This window comes from Pezoporus flaviventris, unplaced genomic scaffold, assembly GCF_033815535.1.
Source record: "Pezoporus flaviventris isolate CSIRO_AGI_PZ_B2104156 unplaced genomic scaffold, CSIRO_AGI_Pfla_v1 ptg000009l, whole genome shotgun sequence".
Taxonomy (NCBI): Eukaryota; Metazoa; Chordata; class Aves; order Psittaciformes; family Psittacidae; genus Pezoporus; species Pezoporus flaviventris.
This window is the reverse complement of record NW_026892557.1, coordinates 741,461-762,264: the sequence shown is the minus strand read 5'-3', so window position 1 is coordinate 762,264 and position 20,804 is coordinate 741,461. Positions and strand designations below refer to the sequence as shown.

The 20,804-nt window shown below is 44.5% G+C and overlaps 2 protein-coding genes across 2 annotated transcripts in view; one reads left to right on the top strand and one right to left on the bottom strand.

Moving 5' to 3' along the window:
* CLCN6 (chloride voltage-gated channel 6) overlaps positions 1–11,876 on the top strand; it is a 58,259-nt gene extending 46,383 nt beyond the window's left edge. The window contains exon 24 of the mRNA XM_061450068.1: positions 11,797–11,876. The gene's annotated coding sequence lies outside the window, so the exon portion shown is untranslated. The remainder of the gene's footprint in view (positions 1–11,796) is intronic.
* LOC133267644 (speract receptor-like) lies at positions 10,944–11,738 on the bottom strand. The gene has a single exon (XM_061450075.1). It carries the CDS (start codon positions 11,517–11,519, stop codon positions 10,956–10,958), a length of 564 nt encoding a protein of 187 aa, XP_061306059.1. The 5' UTR covers positions 11,520–11,738; the 3' UTR covers positions 10,944–10,955.
* Positions 11,877–20,804: the final 8,928 nt, after the last annotated feature.

Sequence of the window (20,804 nt, the reverse complement as noted above, 5' to 3'; positions counted from 1 at the left end):
CAGGTAGGTCCCTGCCCTTTCAGAGCAAGGAGGTAAACCATCTCTGGTTTTGTTTGGCAGACATTTACATCCCTCTTCATTGATGCTTCTCATCAATTCAAGCACAACTGGACACTCGCATGTGCCCACACTTGCACACTAGGTTTAAAAGGCAAGTTCTTCATGTCACAGTGCTGCAAGCACTTTGTTGTGCCAGGGAGACTGGGGGTCTGCAGTGGATGCACATTAGGCTATGTGTGAACAGAAAGAGGGCTCCTTCCTGCCTCAGGTGGATGAGCTGCAGCGGGAGGAATGCAGCCTCATCCAGAGCTTAGCTAAGCTCCTCTTTCTTAGTAACTCAGTGTAGCTATGGGGACTCTTATCAGCCAGTGTTCTTGATTTGAGAACCCTTCTTTGTTTTCCCAGAAAATACTCACTGTGTTCGCCAAGCTTCTGGAAATAGCAGCATCCTTTTGTGGTGGAGGATGGCGTGGCCTTGGGCCAGAGGGGCAGGATATTTTAGCTGTTGCTTGTCAGCACAGCAAGATGGGCGAGTAGTTTCAAAAACTAACACTTCTAAAGCTAAGATAAGGTGCTCAGGCTACAGGGCTGGAGCCTGTGTTCATGCTTGAGATAAACTCCACTGTCAGCGCCACATTCACACCTCCCCTGTCACATTAGGCACCCCATGGTCCTGCCTTTCCCACTAGTCACTTGCTACAAAGCCTCAGCACAGGAGGATCAAGCCCTGTGCCTTCGTCTACAGAGTCCCCCGGGGCTGCATTGCTCCATGTGCCCTTGTGGTGACATTGAGGTGGCTAGAGGAAATACTGTGGGTCCCAATAGACTTGCCACTGAGGATTGTCACCCTTAACTTTGGACTCAACCACTTCCTCCGTTGCTGTCTGCCACCAGAAATGGGGGGACTAGCTGTATGCCAGGGCTTGTGGTGTTAGTTAGGGGATGTACAGTAGTGGGGTTACTTCCTTGTGTGGACACAAGCACCAAATGTGCTGTCTGAGATAACAGATGGGGTGAAGGCAGTTAAATCTGGCTGTGGATGCTGAGGAAAGCAATGCCTTCACTCCAGGGTACTTCCAGTCGCTCTCTCTTTCTCTCTCTGAAAAAGTTGATTTTGAGTGAAGTGTTTAGTGACTGTGGGCTGGTCAAAGTTATTCTGGAATTACTGGATTCCATTTAATTAAGTTACAGGGGACAAAAGACAATTGTGTTAAGCAACTGAATGGTGCCAGAAAGCTGAAACCCCTGGGGCTGTGCCAGTGGGTAAAAGAATCATTCCTTTAACCAAAATAGTTTAATCACTGCAAAACGAGAGTTTAAACCTAGCTTCAGGATGAGGACAATATAGAGTTCAAACGTTTCCTCCTACATGTATGGTGTCAGCTTCAGCTCACAAGAGTGCTCTTCATAAAAGTAAGGTGAAGCAGGCCCACGCTTCCCCAGTGGGATGGGGAAATGAATGGGGTTTTTCACCAAGGTGAAGAGATTCTCTGTTCATTGAGTGATTGGAGAGTTAAAGTTGCTACTTTAGTTAACATGACTGTCAACCAGATTGAGGAATCTGTGTCACTGTTGATCAGATGGACAGCTACAGCTTCAGTTCTCTCTCCCTCTAGGTGTTTCAGTCCAGACCTGGACATTGCTAGTCCTATTTACAGGAAACAATGCTTCAGTGCTTTCCAGAAGGTGGGAGAACTCTGCAAAGGGCCTTCATTTGAGCACTCAAAAGCTATCTTTGAAAGAGCCCATCTTATGAACAGTTGTGTATGCTGTAAATCCTTAACTGTGTGAAGTTAAAACCAGCACACTAGTATGGCTCCTCTTTGCACAGCTGAGAGATGCAACAAGACTTAGGAGGTAGAAAATGCTTTTAGCGTCCCTTGCCCGCTGGAGATGCTTCACATAACTTCTGCATTGTTGGACTGAGAGGATTTGTTTTACCATGTCACCTCCCTGAGGATAACAGCACATTTTTTGCCCTAGTGTTGAAGTGTGAAGACCATTGTGAGCCATGACATCATATCTCAGGCTAAAGCAGATCAGGAAATGACCAAGAAGGCCTAAAATATTGGCCATGGGAAGAGTGAATGGAGGAGAGAAGGGATGTGATACAGCAACATTCTTTAGCCTAGATAGGTCAGATGCACCTGACAAGTGTAATAGGACCAGGAGATCTTTCACACTTTAGCACATGATGATATTTTAGTGCAGAGAGATGGCTTGTGAGAGGCAGAGGTGAACTAGGGTGCAAATCCACTAGATAACATGCTAGTAAATCAGAGCTGCCCTTAGACAATAAGGAGTAAAGGTATATGGACCTGAACAGATAGGCTGCTCTGAAGCTGACCTTTCTTTAATTCTAGGAATAAAGTCTGGGACCCAGTCTCTAACCACAGCTAGAGAAATAGTTCCCTCCAGGCACATCAAAACTACCAGTGAGTCTTATACACATATTAATGGCTATGGCTTTTTGGGGTGTGGAAGGGAAGGAAGGTGGTAATAGGAGAAAATCACCAAACTACATTTTCTGGATCATGTAATGTTTTATGCAGAAAGAAATCATTATAAGCGTTGGTTCATAAACTGAATGGTTGCCACTGTCTCTGAACTGATGTAAAGCAGAAAGGGATTAGTCAATTCAAAACAACAACAGCAAATAAAGGGGGAAGGGGGAAGTTTGTAAAGTAAATTACCTCTGAGGTCTTGCTCAGTGGGGTACAAAGCTGAGGGCTTGTTTTGGTTCCAAGGTTCCAACAGGCTTATCACTGCAGTTCGAGCCAAGACAAACCTTCAGGCTGGGTCACGTCAGTCTCATTTTGCCCGCAGAGTAGGAGGCCTTCATTGCAGCCCAAACGGAGCTGACTCACAGACACATCCCATGCTGTCTTGCTGCTGGTTTTGTGAATCATCTGCTCTCTAAATTGCTAGAGCACATTTCTCTCTCCTTGTTTCCTTGTGTCAAGCATTGAGAGCAGGATGATCTAAACTAAGATTTAGGTGCCTTTAGGTGTTTTATTCTGTAATTGTATGGCAGACAGGATTGACCAATGATTTAAGTATTGCTTTGAGAAGTGGAAATGGGCATCACTTTCAAGATCTTGTCTGCAATCGAAACAACTGGTTGTGTCTGTGTTTCTCCTCTGCACAAAGGGTGTATAATGCTTCCTTGGATGTTATGAAACTAGGTTGTTGCTCTGTAATCACAGAGGCAAGAATGAATCGGAGCTTCTGCAGATGCTCAGTAACTGCCTGATGACCAGAAAGCTTCTGCTGGAGGAGAGAGGCTGCATTTAAAACTTCTGTACCTCCAAACTGTACCACTGTGTGGCTTTCCAGAGCTATTTTTTGCACATCCCTAATCATTATACTACTGTACTTCAAACCTCAGAACAGATCCTACTTGTACAGGTCAGAGAGCTTGATTTGGTACCCCTTAACTAGCTTCAAAGCGAGTACCTTCATTGAGACAACAAAATATCCCATCCCTCCAGGCTGAGCTTCTAGGCCCCGTGCCCACCCATTTGTTCCCTAATGATCCTGCCAGCTCGAGGCGTCGAAGCACAAGTGTCAGTGAGCCATGTGTGGAAGGCTGAGAGTGCAGAAGGCAGGAATTCCTGGAGCGGCGAGAGGAGGGTGGCATGACAGGAAGAGGAGGCCGATACTTGGCTGGAGAGCCCATCACAAATAGTGCAAGAATAACAGCTCTGTGTGGTGGCTGCAGATTCCCTTATCTGGGAGCGGGGAGCGGGGGAGCCTGTCGACACCTCTGCCTCGCGCCCCGCTCCTCTCCCAGCCGCCTGCAGATGCAGAGTGGCTTGAACAAGTTCCAGGGCTCTTCCCAGGGCCCTGCAGCGCAGTGCTGTTGGGCAGCCAGGTGACATCACTGCCACGAGCCGCTTCCTGTGTCACATTCCCAACTGGAGAGCCTCTTGCCAAATCCTCGTCGTTCTGCACAGTCTTTTTAGGAACAAATAGTCTAATTTTAGCCTGCCTGCCACAGACACCTTCCTGAAATAGACTCTGACTCTCTCCTGCCTTGTGTGCGTTCTTGAGGGTTTAAAAACAAAATCTCTGGTCCTTAGAATCCACAGTTAAAGCCTCTCTCAGCCTAAATTTGGGCACTAAGAAATACTGAACAGTGCAGTGGGGAAACTGCTGTCGCTGTTAGACCCATACTGAGCTCAGCAGGACGGGAATGTTCCCGAGGCAGACACTCAGGTGATGCACATCACAAAGTTGTATGGAGCTGATCCAACATGGATGAGTTGTTCTGTATTGCAAGGACTTTGTAATAGAATTTGTTTTCTGCACTGTCTGCACCCAGATATGGCATTTAGAAGTATAGAGAATGGACTCGCTCAGTGTCTGCTGTGATTTGCTTAGGACAATTGCTCTCATCACCGTCCTTTCTTTTTGGGGGCTAACTAGATGAACACTGGTCCAGGAGTCAATAAACTGTGGTTCTGATCCCATAGCAGTCAGTTTGTATCTGTCTGGGCTGTCCTTGAAGGGCATGTGCAGCAGTGACCTGCTTTGAGAACAAGTGAAAAGCTCTTATACGAGAAGTAGGAATTACCATGGATTGAGGACAAGGAGCCCAAACTGCCCAGAATCACTGGGGTTTTATGCTCCTGCCTTTTGCTGTTTCCATGAACTTGAATATGTAAGCTCTTGTTCTGAAGGATCAATGCAAACCTCAACTGCTGCTTTTAATTAGTGGAGAGCAAAAAGCCACATCTTTAAAGAACTCTAAATAGGAAAGGAAAAGGCATTTCCAGGCAGCTGTTGTCTTTGTGTCACTCTCTTGGGAATGATACACTCCCCCCCCATGTTCCTATAGCCCTGCTAATTAAGCAGCTCCTTGTATCTGCAGGTCAGTTGATCAGCTGATGGACTCCCTGCAGTCTCCAGTGCACCATGTCTTGAAGGATAAATAGGAAAAGGCAAAAAGCCCTTGGGTATCTAACTAGGTCCCAGCCTGACTTATCCATGGGGCCTTTTCTGAGCAGTTCTGATAATAGGCACAATAACAAAGCACAATAACCCCTGAGGCTGTAACCTGGGGCTTGCCAGGATGGTTGGGAATATGGCCCGGCCTCTGCAGGGTGCAAAGCTGTTAGCCAGGGGAGCTTCCCAGCTTGCCATCATTCAGCTGAGGACTACAAGTACTCTTGGTTCACATAAGGTACATGCAAAGAGGCTGGTGTTATTGAATACTTGAAAGGCCAAACCCCTGGCACCTGGCTGCAGCTGGGCTTTAATGGATGAGAACAAAAGTGGCAGTAGGGCTTCATGTGCTGAGCATCCCAGCAGGAGCTGGGAGTATGCCAGTGCATTACTGGAAGGGCAGAAGGGACTTGAGGGACAGGACTTCTCTGTTGTGGGTGAGCATCTGAATTAGCCCAACTGCTGCACAGTCTGGAGTAGCTTTTGCTCTCTTTCTTTAGCAGTATCATCCAGGATCTTTGAGATGTCACTGGCACGAACTTTGTCAGACTGATTTATTTCAATGAACTTTTTTTGTTTGCAGCTTCCCCCCTCTCATTTTGACATCTTCAATAACAAGCTTCTCAACACCCTGAAAAGCAGTGTAGAGCCCACAGTTTACTGCCTAAATACTAGAGGTCAACTTGTTACCAGAGTCAAGTGCTCAGCCTTGATATTTTTTTTGCTTCCATTTCTGCATCTGGGCCATAGAGATCATCCCAACTGTCCTGGAACGTGTGAGAGTAGGGAACAGCCATTGCCAGAGTGGGTTTGGGAATCAGCTGACAAATACTGCAGGATATGTGCTCTTTTCTATTTCAACTGTCTCCCTTTTTACCTGCTCTCTGGTGTCAAGGGCATGTTCCCATTTCATGCCTTGTCTTAAAAGACTTGTTTTGCCCTTCTAACTAATCTACCTTTCCCCATCTGAAGAGGAAAATGCTGTGGCAACTCTGTGACATTCCCTTCTTCTCCTTTCAGTGCTTGTGACAATGTGTGTGTGACTCTAATCCGGTCTTCTCTTCGTAGCCCAAAAGGATGCTTCAAGGACTGTGGGTGCACCGCTTTTCAGGCAGGTCTGTAATGACACCTGGCGTTCAGTCTGGGAACATGATGATGATTGTGTCCCCTGCTCCGGTCTTGTGAGAATTCAAGTGTGAGCAGCCTGGCTGAAGAGGGAAACAGAGATTCTTGTTTCTAGATCTGCTCAAAGGACCGGGACAGCTCGTTTTGCAGGCTCTGCATTCCATGTGCCTCAGCGGTGTGACTGGTGCAGGATGGCTAAACTGATAACCTGGTAGAGCCCCAGTCTTCATCCACTCCAAGGCTTGTTGTATGGTAGGCATAGACAACCCGAAAAATTTTGGGCACCAAGCCACCATATCAAAGTATGTTGTATGCATAGAAAGCAGCTCATCTCTCGCTCCCTCTCTGGAGAGGGACTATTCAGAGTTGAACCAAAGCACATTTCGTTAATAAACACTAATTGCCACCTATCATCAAGCACACAAGGCCATTTTCTCCTATTTTCTAAATTCAGAATCCCCACTGCAGCCTCTGAAGATCAGAACAGGCTCAATTTTCCATGCAAATAATTCGCCTCTGATGTTGACCCAGGATTTTCATAACAATTAGAGACAGTACAGGGCTCCCGGGGCCTCGAGATGCCCTGCGGTACCCAGCTGGCCCTTTCCCTCTCCGCAGTGCTGTTCCTTTCATGCCTGCTTGTGAAGGGATATGTGCACCTGAGGCATTTTCCTTCTCTGACTTGAAAGTCACAGCTCTTCAGCACTTACCTCTATCCTTCATTCCCTGTTTTTTTTTAATCCACATTTGATCTTGCTTGCTGAATGCTGACAGGAACCAGATGAAAGGATTCCAGCCTTTCAGCTTCAGTGCTGGGCATCAGCCTGGATTTATATATGTGGTTTTGAGTGTGTGTGATTGTGTGTTTAATGCTGTGCGAGCATGCCTGCGCAGCTTCCACACATCTCCAGTAATACCATCATCAGGCATTTAAAACCAACATTTAAATCCCCTTGGATTCAAGAGACTGACTTTAAAAAGTTATTGAAGCATTTGATTTGTTTTCCTCATGGCTTTCTGTGATATCTTTTAACAAATGCAGTTGTATTCTCACCTATGTAGATATCCCATGTAGACCAGTTGAGAACTGCGGAGGTGGGAAGGGAAGTTGTGCTGGAGACAGGCAAAACGTCTTCTCTTGTTAGGTTTTTATAAGCTGTGAGACTGGACTGTGACTCTTGTGATTATTGAAGCAAAATCCTGCAGGAGTTGATCCTCTGAATGTGCTTGAAATAATTCTTGCTTGAACTGGTGAGTATATTTTCAGAACAGCACCTCATCTTGCTTCATACGACACTAGGGCTGGAATAGTTCTGTGCCTCATTCTTTTTCCTGTAGGAACATGCTTGTTACATTTACTGTGACTATTTCAGCCTTCTTATCTACAAGACCAAATAGTTCTTTAGCTGCCCTTCGGAGATCCTCAGCCCTTGATTGCAAGTTGTCCTCATCACCTCAGGCTAAGCTTGCTCTACACTGAGCCACACAGACACTCCAACAGTGACTTTCCCTGAGCTGACTGAAAGGAGCAGCTCTTGGCTTTCATTCTGGAAGGAGACAACTTATGTGTGGTATTTCAGTTGTCCTTGCTAGCCAAGTGAATGACAAAAAGACACCCCAACCAGCTTCCTTTGAAGCTCATCAGGCTACTTTTATTTAGTAAAAAGAAAGTTAAAAACAAATTCCTCTTAAATACACACCTTTATTCTGGTTGCCCTTTGCAACCATTAGGTACTGCCTTGTTTCCCTTAAAAAGAACATTAATCTGCTAATATCTTTTTCTTATACAGTAGTAATGCTCTACATGAACCTGTCTACTGGGAGAGGAGACCCTTACCCCACCTTGTGCTTCTGTTCCCATCAGAATGGCTCCCTCACTCTGGAATTGCTCAAAGGTGACTAGCAGGATAGGTTTAATGTCTGCAGCCCACCTACAAATGAATTGAACTCTGTGTAGAGTTACTAAAGTTAATGTCATGAAGTAATTCAGTTTGATTTCTCTGAGTCATACACAAAGAGGGATTTCCTGTGCTCTGCTCATCACTGCAGAGATGCCTTTTCCTCCATCAAAGAAAGAAAAGCAAATTGCAATTTGATGAGAGAAATAGCTTGTCTTTCTAATGTCTTCCTTACAGCTAGACTGCATCTTTCTTTCTCCATCAACTCCTTGGTGATTGGATGAGGGAAAAAATACACGTATGGAGAAGAGATTCCTCTGTAGTGAAGAGCTGGAAAGACAAAGTGCTACAGAGACTCAATAGAAGTAACTTAATATTGTTTCTACTTCATTTGTATCTCTGAAACAATGATCAAAGAGTTATTAGCCTCTCTTCCATCAGGGTCTCACTACTCCCTCTCCTCACATCTACAGTTATGCATGTTTTACAAGGGATAGTTTGTATAACAAGCTTGAAATAAGCTGACTCAGGTTCTGAAAGTGTCCTCACTGTGTCTGGACTTCAATGGCTGGATTCTGTGTCACCTACAGATATCCATCCAGAATAGTTTTACAGGCATGATATTGCTGTACATGTTATCTACCACTTGTGATCCTGATGGAACTTTACCTGCACTATTGTAGCTTCTCCTCGTTCAGAGACACCTTTCTAAGTGTCTGTTGTTGTTCTAGCTTCCCAAGTAAGCATACTAACTGAAACTGTGAATTATGGCTAAGAACAAAAAGAGGATGTTATTCAAAGAAATATGTGAGCCCGGGGGTAATCCAATCATTTCTTACCCTGTCACATCTCACCTACAAAACCTGGGAGAAACTCAGTTTTGGGCACTGCTTTAAGACCAGGGTCTCCAAGCTGTGCCCTGTGTTCTACACTGGCACCTTTGTCACCTTCCCCCAGAGCAGGAGAGCCCAATGAAGCGAGGTTCTCCTGGAGGCTCTGATGGGAGCTTTGATGAGAGCCATTCCTCTGCTGCCGGCTTGTGCTGTGGGTCGCCTTCCCAGGGGTCCAGGCTGGTCTGGAACTCCTTTTGGTGTGACTGTCGGGGCTCAGCTCATCCCAGGGCATTGCAGGGCTCTGCTCAGCCAGTGCTGCTCCCACAGCACCTGCACTGTGCTATGGACAGAGGAACAGTTAGAGCTTCTGTTTGTACACAGCAGAGCCCTGCTTGCAGGACAAAGATGCAGGTTGTACGTGTCTTAGTGAATGGCTCAGGCAGTCTCACCCTGCTGAATGGTCACCTCCTTACTTGTTGCACAGATCCCTGGCTACTTTCCATCTTCTTTTTCTTGGAGATTGTCGGATTCCAGTGGCACACCAGGCTGTCATTTTGGACACTGTAGTTCTTGTTACCAAGAAGCCAGTAGGTTTTCATTTTCCCTTTGCCCTGGGATGAGGAGAGAGCAGAAATTAGCTGTTTTCATGGGGTATGAAGCAGAGCAGAGAATCACTATGGCCAGAGCTACCACCTGTACCACGTTTGTTAACTCTTCTTCTCGGAAGTGGCTGCTCTTTGGGGAAAGAATGGTAATTTGTGTGCAGTTTGGGTGCTAGTAGTTCTTTCAGTTCAGAGAAAAGCCTTGCTGGTCACTGGCAGTGTTACTAAGGGTTTAAAATCAGCCTTATCAGTGTCTTTGTAACTGAATCCTAATGCTTTCAACCATATTCATGTGGTCCTGTGCAAGTGCAGACATAGCAGCTGGATTTCAAAGCACACAGTATCCCTGTTTTGTCAGTGAGGAGGAGTAATGTCTAGTCACTTCCAACTGAATTAGCAGAAGAACCTTGAGGCTATGGTTAAATATTGACTTACAATTCACAGAAGAACAATGGCCAAATCTATCATATCTCCTTCCTATCTCATTGCACATCTTTACTATTGCAAGGTTAGAGAAAAGCTGTTACCTTGACTTCAATTTCTCCTCTCAGTTCAATTTCATAGGCATCATCTGCGAGAAGGGCATCATATGTAGCAGAACTGATATGGATCTTCTGTGCTAGGATTCAGAGCAGAGCATTAGAAATGAGTGATTCTCCTATTCCCAGAGACCACATGCCAGCCCTCCGCATTTAGCAGCCCAGTGTTTCCATGTCCTGTTTGGAAAACATCAGTTGAAGAAGCACAAAGAAGGGGAAGATGGCTTAAACGTTGGCTGAGGACGCTGCAACAACTGTACATGCATGTTGGCTGAAACAGAGCAGCACAGTGCTGAACTGGGTGTGTGCACAGCAGCGCTGTACAGCAGTTAAAATAGGTAGTACTGGTAGCAAAGGCTGGACCAAGAAAGCATGCACTCCCCTCTTCTATATAGCCATTATATTTCTTAACAATATCTTTGTGTTAAAAGTCCTTAAAATCAAACTCTGCTCACCTATTTGGCTTTTGTCACTCTCTTTCTCCCCTTATTTCCAGTCACTTTCCAGAAGTGGCATAAGGGATGTGAATCTACGTGCCCGTGTGGATACACAAGAGTTTCCCTTGCTTATTTGATAACCAGTGAATGTACAGGGACAGTGGGGATTGCAGGTCATGCACGTGCTGGTTCTTTAGATCTGTGGTGAGTAGCTCTCTAGCCTGGGATATGCCACAGAGAATGTTCCCTCTGTACAAACCTTATTTCACACTTGGCTATGCACACACAACTTGGGTGTTAGGGGTTTTCCTTTGCCTGCAGCACCTAAGAGATGTGGAGTGTAGGTGTGAGCCTGATTGGCCTGTAAGGAACACACAGTGCCCAAGTGACTTACGCAAGCTGGTGGACTCCATGCGGGATGCTGTGTTTACAGTGTCCCCAAAAAGGCAGTATCGAGGCATTTTGTACCCCACAACTCCAGCTACACAGGGTCCTGGGAAAACACAGGGCAGAGAGGCCCCAGTAAGAAACAAGTGGGAGAAGTGCAGGGAGATGCCCAAGGTCCTTCAGAGAGTCAATGGCTTGCACAGAAATGCAGAATTCTTCTCACACAATTAGTCTGTGTCTTATTCTCCTTTTCTCCTGGCTCCACCTCAGCCCGCATACCTGTGTGTATCCCAGCCCGCAGCTGTAGTCTGCCCATTGGCATATGAGGGATCACGACTTGGCGAACTGCTGCCACCAGATCCAGAGACATTTTGGCAATCTCATCAGCGTGTTTGGTGCCATTCCTCTCTGGCAAGCCACTCACCACCATGTAGGCATCACCGATGGTTTCCACCTGATGGGAAGGGGCATGTGTCACTAAGTGGCAGGCAGCCAGCTTTACTTTCAAAGGGAGATCAGAATAAAACCTGCCTCGGCTGTCCACCACTTGCTGTGTAGTCCCTGTGGATTGGCAGGTTTGGGATTTCATGGCTTTTGGCCAGCTGGCCTGGTGTATTAGGTATTCCCTAAGGATCAAAGTAAGAAAGATTGCAGCAGCTTCCAGCTTCCTTGCCTGCAGGTTTGTACTCACCTTGTAAACATCATAAGACTCAATCCTGCTGTCAAAGCAGACGTAGAGATTGTTGAGCATCTCAACAACTTGCAGGGGAGTACAGGAGGCAGCGATGCTTGTGAACCCCACGATGTCCGAGAAAAAGATGGTCACCTGTTAGAGGGAGAAGGGAAGGGGGAAGCTCAGGTCTCCAGGCAACACTGGCTGAACCTTTGAAGATTTTGGGAACCTGTGAAATTCCAAGCAGAACAGCCAAAGGCACAGGCTGTGCATAGAACTGGTGTTACAGAACTTAATAGATACAAGCCTGAACTAACAAGCTCTGCCTCCAAATTGTTCCCTATTGCTTTGACAGATAGACTTTGGAGAGAAGCGTAACTTCATCATCTGCACTGCTCTGGATACCTTGTACAAGATGGGAGGCTGAAAGTCAAATGCTTTGAGCAGTGATCAGCAGACTTACTAAAGTAGGGCCTGATTTTTCTTTTCAAGTGATTTAAACTGTGGTAGAGATCTCAGCCAGGTATCTGAACAAACTGCAAAATACAAACCCAGCTGCTGTCTCTGCTCTTGCTGCATTAGGGAATATTAACTGGGTTTGGGTTCTCTTCAAATGATGTTTATCTCTGTTGTGATCAAGTACTTTACAGGGAAACTCCCTTTAAAAGAAAATCAAATTATAAAAGAAAGACCCACAGAAACCATAACAACTGAATTGAGGAAGGGAAATGAGCCTTATAGCTGTTGGCTAAGAATCCAGTGTTTCTTCTCTGTGCTGCCTGGACTGTGTCAGTGTTTAAGCTAAAATAGTTCTTTTATTCATCCTTGGTAATACCAATTAATCCAGAAGAGGCACCTTTTCACTCCCTGCCTTGGTTCAGCTACTTTTGATGTCATGACTATTGTGGATTCTAATTAATTGTGCAATTACAGGTTGTTGTTTTGATAATGACACCTCCAAATGAAATGCAAACATTTATTATTGTGTTTCACAGCTGAAGGTAATGGAGCATCCAGGAGAGAAGAGTAAATAGAATGGCAATTGCTGTAGCAGGAGGATTTTGGCTGTGGGCTATGCAGCACAGCTGCTGAATTCAGGAGGCAGCTCATGGTGTGTGGCAGAGCTGCCACATAAATGGGTGCCTGACTGAACTCTACCCTTGGTTTTATGTCAACAGGTTTCGTTACAGTTACACACTTGAGGCTCTAAGATCATCCATCCCTCTCATCCTCCTCTAAGTCCAATGCTCTCCTTTCTGTTTATGAAATAAGATGGAAAAGTACAGACGGGATTTGTCCTGTGTTGGTGTTTTGGGATTCATCCCATTTTACAAGGTGGAAACTCAATCCTTGCTCCTATGTACTCGTGATCTAATGATGCTGGCTGCCTCTCATGAGTAGGCTCTTAAAACCCAAAGGAGACAACTTGCTAATACAGGATCTTTGACATCTAAAGCTACACATCTGGAAACTTCAGCTGTTCCTCCTTCCCTGTCAGCTTCGTGGCTCATTGCACAGCTCTTCCCAAAAGCCATCGTGAATCCTTGGATTTTCATCCACACTCAACTATTGGTGCAAAGCCAGGTTCCTCCAAGTGGCAGCAAGGTAGGTGCTTTCTTAGGTGAATACTTTTCTCTCCTTGGTGACAGCATCCTATCCATTTGCTAACCTGGTCGTAGTTTTCTGCCTCAACTTTCTGGCGTTTCCTTAGCTGCTTGGCCACAGATTTTGGCAACATCTGGTGTAAGAGGTCCTCAGCTAGCTGCCTCTCCCTTTTCAAAGCCTCTGTCTTTTCCTTGAGGTTCCTGGCATAATTGTGTATCCAATCTGTCATTTGCTTGAAGGACATCAGGATTATGGGGTATATGAGGCAAGCTATCACTAGCAGACTGATCTTCAGGCTCATTGTGGAGACTATTTCTTTAGATTTCTTGAGGAGAATTTCCTGTCCCTTCTGCAGCAGGCAGCTCTGTGCATAATGCAGTCCCTTTACCAAGGTGGCAGTGGACACAAATTCATCTGAGCCCAGGAACGGGATGAAGAAAGGGATTCCTTCATAGTGTGTGAAATGAAGTGACAGATTGACGTTATCCATCCAGCACTGTCGTACGCTCTCTGAGGAGAAGATAGCATAGTTCAGAAGGGCAAAAAAATGATTCAGTTCTGTTTGAAAGCTTGTAGCTGCTGGCATCAAACGAGCTTTAAGCATGGCTTCTCTTATTTGAAGGATGAGTTTAAAAGCTACTATGTGTGCCCAGTCAGGATTGTCTCTCGTAGCTTTGAGGTCTTGGTGGGGACTACTGAAGTGCTCCAGCAGTTCAGAGATCACTCTGGACAGCACCTGTGTGGCATCAGTATCCCCTGTGCTATTTAATCTTTGTTTCACCTGAGGGATGTAAAACCCACAAATGGAGGTTTTCTCCTTCTTGCATTGGCAATTCTCACAACGCAGTTCTGCTTCACTCGCCTTACAGAGGGAATTTAAATTCCCCAAGAGCTGAGCAAGAAATGATCCGTTCCTCTCATCTGCTGCCGGGAACAGCCAGTTGTGCCTTTCTTCCTGCAGGAGATAGATGAGGCGAGCAGCCCAAAGGTTTTCACAGGAGGTGAGTTCCTGAAGGGCTTTCCCTGTGTTTCTCCATATTTCCAAGCTGTTGCTCACATCAAAAGAAATGGTTCCCAGGAGGCTGCAGAAGGAGACCACGCATGCTGTCAAAATCCTTTGAATTGTCTTTCTACCACCAGCATTGGAGGGGGGAGAACATCTACAAAAAGAGAGAGAATTCAGGGAAAGGAAAGAATTGGGGGTCTGATCCCTGTTTCTTCCTGAAAACATGTCTGGCACTAATGGCAATATTTACCAATTCATGACATTCTGAAACTAAGCACAGGGAATGTGCAGTAGCTGAATATGATTGCAAGACATATTTTATGATGTTTTCTTTAAAAGAAAAGCTGTGGTAAAGAGGCTGTTTCCATGATAGAGCCGCAGAAGCACGTTAACAGAATCAATCTGGTTTCCTGTGATATTTCAAGCATTTGCTGTAGGTTTTATTCTCTGCGGTATTTCTGTCCAGGTTTAGATAGAAGCACCCCAGGCAAGGTGGGTTACTTATCCCAGTGATCACAGACTGGAGCTGGTGGGGTTTTTTAATCAAACCTGTGGAAGTTGTTCTTAGTTGGAATTTCCAGATGATGAATACTTTGTGTCGGTGCGTTCAAATGAGCTCAGACACTGCCAAAAGATTGTCTAAAAAAAGGAAAATGAATAAAATGCCGGTTTTGTTTCAGTTTTTGCAGCAGACGCATGTCCATGTTTTACTGTTTGAGCTTCGTGACTGCAGTTTTCTGTCCTTCTTTCATGCCGCACATAAATGACACCCAGGCTCCATACAGCAAAGTAAAGATCTTCATTTTCAGAGCTATTAATCAGTTACAATCTCACATTTATAATACTCATGGAAACAACTCAGGAGGTATTCTTAAGCTGTCGATCCTGAATAACCAGACAGCCCTCATTGCCACTGATAAAGCACAAACCTGGGACTGGGTTGATGATCAGTCCCGACAGCTCCATCCTTCTTTTTCCTTTTCTCTTTTCCTCTGCATAGTAGAGGTGATGGAAAAAAAGCCCTCCTCAGATCCCCAGTTCTTTTAGAAACATGAAGTTCTATTTTTAATAAGAGAAATAAATCCACCTATATAAAGCCTGCTATTTCTCAGCAGAGGCTGGTATTAGGCAAATGAAGTTTCTGCTGGGCTCTTCACAGCAGAATGGTGGTCAATGGGTGTAAAATAGATAAAAATATTGAAAGTGCAGTGCCCAAAGATGATAAAGAGCCACATTTTATGTATTTAATACAATATATATTTATCTGTATTTAATACAACATATGTTTATCTATATTTCTTTTCAATCTAAAGGTAACAAATGCAAAAGTCTCACTGAAAAGAGCCGCAAGCCAAGAAAAATTACTCTCTGAACCCAGACACATTTCTGTTCTCACAACGAATTTCCAGTCTTTTCCTTACTCTGCCTATTGCTTACCTTGGAGTCACCTGTGCTCCCTTTTTAATCAGTTATTTTATCCTGAACCTACCTATATATGTGCCAGGAGGGAGAAGAAAACCACAACAGAAACCCACCTTGATTTTTATACTGCCCACCTTCTGTGACAATGAAAGAAATAGAAATAGGGGGGTTAACTTAATACTAGGCTAAAGGTGGTGATTCTGCTTGTGCTGTGCAAAGAACCCCATTTGTGTCTGTGTGTCAGCTGGCGGTGACAGTTCAGAGGTCTTCACCCACCATGTGAATGGCTTAAAAAGGAGCAACAGGGATATGAAGGAGATGGCTCTGCAGAGATGCTGCCGGCGCTCTCTGCTGGGTTTTACCCTTCCCCTTGCTATGTCCCAAGACCACAGGGTGTTAAAATCAATCTGTAAAAGCATTTTGCAGCGCTCCCCACTCACCTGCATGGACCAGCTTGCACCCGTGCTGTCTTCCCATGGGGCATCACCACTGCTTGCTGTGGTGAGTCCTGCTCAGCAGCTGCCTGCTGCCTTCAGCCCTGCCTGCGCCTTGCTTTGTCACCCCTACGCCCCGGGTGGCTCCTGTGGCTCTCTGACTCTTCCTGCTGCCCAGCCTCTTCTCAGCAGGCTCACATCTTCCCCCAGGTGAGGGTAGCAAGCTCCAGCCCGAGGCAGGGAAAGGCTGTAAAAGGTCTCTGGTGTTATCATTAAATACAGTCTCCAGTCTTAAGAATACACAGGAAGAAGTGGCAGGGACACACGTTTTTCTTTCACCTTGTGAAACATGGTGTATATTGCAGTATGATTTGGTATAATCTGTTGTTAAAAGTGTAATTTCCCAGTTGTTTCTGATCACAGGTGTCACCATTAGGACTTTATTCAAACTGTTTCCCTTCTTGGTATCTATCATCCAGTTCTCTTTGGGTTCTATAGACATGTAGAACAAGTGAAAAATCAGATCATGAGCCCCACGAATTTGTGAAGGTTGAAGCCAAGATGCAGGATTTAAATAGCTGAAGTAATTCTTTACATTTTAAATGTTAAAATTTTAAATAATGAATAATAAAAAATAACAATTTTAAATAATAAATTTTAATTTTAATTCTTTACATAAGAATGTTGACTCTCAGTGATTTTTTAAAGTTTATATTAAAAAAGAATCGATTGACTTGAGCAGGGTGTGCTGCTTCCTAGGGTGCAATTGCAACAGTCAGTGTTATTGATGAATACAAGCTTCTGAAGTCACACCAGTAAAATCTTCAGACAGATCTAGTGTAAAGGGAGAATGCATTCCTAAGCATTGGGACTTATTTGAAAGCGAAAATAATGGGGATAACTATTAAGAAGGGTACTTTATTTTTACAGCAGAGGTTGTGCTTGCACTGATACCGGCTTGTCTGCAGAGGTTACTTGTACATGAAGTAGGTTTGGCTCAAAAGTAGGTGGCAAAAATCTCAAGGGGAGCCCCAGGAAGAGCACAGTGTCTGTATGCTCTAGCAGTGACACCTAGAACCTTCCCTGCAGGATCCAGCAGAGACCTGAGTGAAGACATAACACTTGAGATAATGACTGCAGCCAAGACTAGAGCGATGCTGATGACACCATGCCCTTCTCCTGCACCAGCACCTTGGTTGTAGAAAGGGCCACCAGAGACTCCTGGGAGGGAGATGAGACCCAGGTAATGGCAGTCAGTGTGAATAGCTCCTCCTCGGGTGATTTTTAGGCTTTCAGTACCATCAGGCCTTTTTGTGTCTGAAACCAAGCCCTAGGAGTGGTGTTCTCTGGACTCACTGTACACATGGAGGTGACTCCATCCCTGCCAGTGCAAAACATGATGGGTTTCACTGTGTCTCCCCAGCAGCTAGGCTTGGAGCAACTGCATAATCTACCACCAGCAAAAGGCCCTGCTGCAGGTCATCTGGAAGAGCTCCATTTGCTGTGAAGGAAGAGAAACAAAGGCATCATACTACCAGCTGTCACCGAAGAAAGAACAAAACCACGTCGACACGTTTCTCCCAGGATCTGGATACTGTCCCTCCTGGTAAGAAACTCCCTAGGGGCTGTATTAAAGAAGCTGTATAATCCATTCCTTAGGTCCATTCTTAATGGATGGCCTTAACTCCAAAAGGCCTCATTGTTAGAGAAATGAAGGGCTGCTCTTTGTTCAGGCAGTTGCAATTTACTTATCACTCTGTGAATTGCCTCTTGAGCTGGGCTGACACTTCTGCTGAAGTCTCTGAGGTTTTCCTCACATTACATCTACTCCCTTATGTGTCTTTTGAGTTATTCAGCAGGGTATGTTAGGATTAGTAAAGTCACCAGGCTGCACGCTGTTAACATTTGTATTGCAATAGCTTCTAAAAGCTTAGTACAAGGCCCTCTAGTGCATTACTAGCCCCATTACAAGCAAAATAAACTCGAAGGCAGGGAAAACTCACACTGAATGAAGTGGGGCCTGATAAACCACCTCAATACACTGAGATTGAGGGGATCTTGAGCAGCATCAAGAACCTTTTCCCAATCAGTCTCAAAGGAAAAGGGAGTATGGAAAGATTTTCTTCCCCATTAGCAGTGTTGCATGCCAGGGTGCTTTGAGCAGGGGGAGTCATGCCAGCTTAATGTGGTCATTAGGGTCAAGTGTTTGGTGAGTTTGTGCACGTGAGCACAGGCAGGACATTGCTTCGATCACATTTGAGAGTGGGGAAGAGAAAGGGAAGGTGTAAAGAGGGTTGCAAATAGAATAAGACATAGTAGCACTAATACTCAGGTCAAGTGCTGTATAACTGCTATTCGAAAGAGATGCAAGGGAGCAAGGAGACACAAGCAGTAAAGATTCCTCCACCCTCAAAGCAATGGGAAATCCATGGACTGGAAGGCTGTTCCCTGGAGAGCTGTCCACTTTCCTGCTGACAGCTTTCTGTATATTGCCTTTTATAGCCTCTTTTCTACCTCTGGGACATGGGACTTAAAATGCAGTTAGTTTATCTCTGAGACATGTGACTGATACCAGTGGAAAAAGTGTGTGATTGTGGGTTAAATTTTTATATGCCCAAGATGCTAAAACCTCCCAAACAGCAGCTTAGATGGACCTTGGATCCAGGTGATATAAATAACTTGGTTAAAAAACCCCATCCAACAGTTGCTTGTAGCATCTGTTTGCTTTCCTATTGCCTTGAAAGTTCATAAGTGGTGTTTTCAGAGGGAAAATGTTAAATGGATTATTTTAACATCAGACACAGTGACTGTGTTTGATATATTCAGACAGGGACATATCAGTGGGGTTGGATTAGAGGATCTCTGGAAGCCCCCTTCCAACCTGACTTCTGGTATGATCCTATCTATGATCATGAGCTTTTCTTCTGTTCTGGTTTGTTTTGTGACTGAATGGCAACTGCCACTTTGCACTGAGTGCAAACCTAAATCTTCTTTTCTAGATTGAGTCGTGTGTTTCAGCATGCCATACTTCTTCAATAAAGCAATCTGTAATCACTTTGAAGTGGAAGCTGTTTCAAGCAATACAAAGAACCAGCTGTCCATGATAATGGAGAAACGCTGCTGTAACGGGTGAGCCACACTTCATTTCTTTCCTATGTACCTATGTTAGATCAATAGCACATCCCTGGCATAGAATAGGGCATTTTTACACCCCAAATGCGCATGCTGACCTGTGGTATAATGCAGTGTGAGCTTGTTAATGAAAAGGGGCAAACAATCTTCACTAATAGGGCAAACCAGGCAACAACAGTCATTTAGATCTCTACAGAGCTGCTGCCACAAAATAAAGCGTCCTAATTCATTACTGGACATCTGAGATCAATAACTTGATAGCAACACTTACTATTGTGTCTCTTTCTTCTTTATTCCTACTATGGATATTTTCCATTCTCTGACATGTTTCCATCCACCTGCCCTTCACCTGAAAAACTGTTCCTATTTATAAACTAAACATCTCTATAGCATAAACCAAGTCACACGTTAGAATGGAACCAAGTCTCACAATGCCAGTCTTGTAACCGGAGTTGCATTGTACATACAGACCAAACTAGAGGTTTTGAAGAAGCTGAAATTAATCTACTGTCTAATGTCAGTATTAATAAGCAGCAAACCCCCTGATTTTCATAGCTGCCATTCCACAGTAGGTACTGATTTGGATGGAAGACGCCTGGAGCACACATGTGGAAGACAGAAATATATAATGCGTTGCTGCTTTGTCTGCTTCTCAAGAACGTATTATCCTACCCAAACAATAGCACTTGAGAAAGCTGCATTCTGAATTTCAAATGGAATCAGCCAAAGTCTGTTCTGGCATCTTGTAGTTATTATCTGACAAAAAGCATAAATCAGGATGAGCTGAGTGCAGAACTGAGATTCTGAATTCTTTTTCTTCATGAATTAGTTGGCTTTCTTCTTAATGTTTGAATTTAACCATAGCACACTTTTCAGTTTAACTTTCATGATCACTTTGAGTATCACCTAAAAATGAAGTCTAAATTTTGGATGTTCAGTTACTATTTCAGCTTTCCTGTTTTATGGATGTGCTTGTAAACATGGAATTTTGTTTAGATGTTAAACGTTTCTGCAATTTCACAAACACAACCTTCTGCTCTTTTGCACACTGTAAGTACAGAAACCATATTTGGTTTTCCCCTTTTCCTTTGCAAAGGAAATCTGACACAGTTATTATCTGGGGAACGCTCATCAGAATCATAATGTACGTAATGTAAAACACCCTGAAAGCTTTTTGCCATTTTTGTTCCACTCCTGCTTTATGTAACAATTGCTTATCCATCTTTTCCAGGCCTCGTCTAAACAGGCTAAAGGATCTTTCTTGGACTCGGTGGCCATCATACTGTTGGCAGTTCTGAGTGAGCATCAAAAGCCTCAGCCTCCAGCTGATACCGTGGTGGCTTGGAAACAGCACCCTGAAGCTCTTATCATTTTCATGCCAGATGTTTCACAGAGACTAAGCAGCTCATGGAACTCCAGTAAGAAAGAGCAGGAACTTCTGGTATGTTCTGTTAAAGCCTAATAGTTAATAACTCTTTCAATACACAGTGTATTTAGTGTACGATTTATAACGTAATCTATTGCCTTGTATCTTCAGTCTGTTCCCTTGTATGGAAGTAACTATGCTTAACCAATTTAAGTGGAATGGTCTGCAGGTAAGTAACAGACACTGAAATCTACTTTTCATGTGAAAATAGACAGCAACCTATATACAAATTCAAAGTTAAATCCTGCTGTAGCTTATCACTGGGAGCACCAGATGTGCCAAATTCATTCCTTGCTGGATGGACATTAAATCTGCTGCTTGACTGTTCCCTGGATTCG

Coding starts and splice junctions, on each gene's coding strand:
- LOC133267644 (XM_061450075.1), bottom strand. CDS start 11,519: ATGCTCAACAATCTCTACGTCTGCTTTGACAGCAGGATTGAGTCTTAT.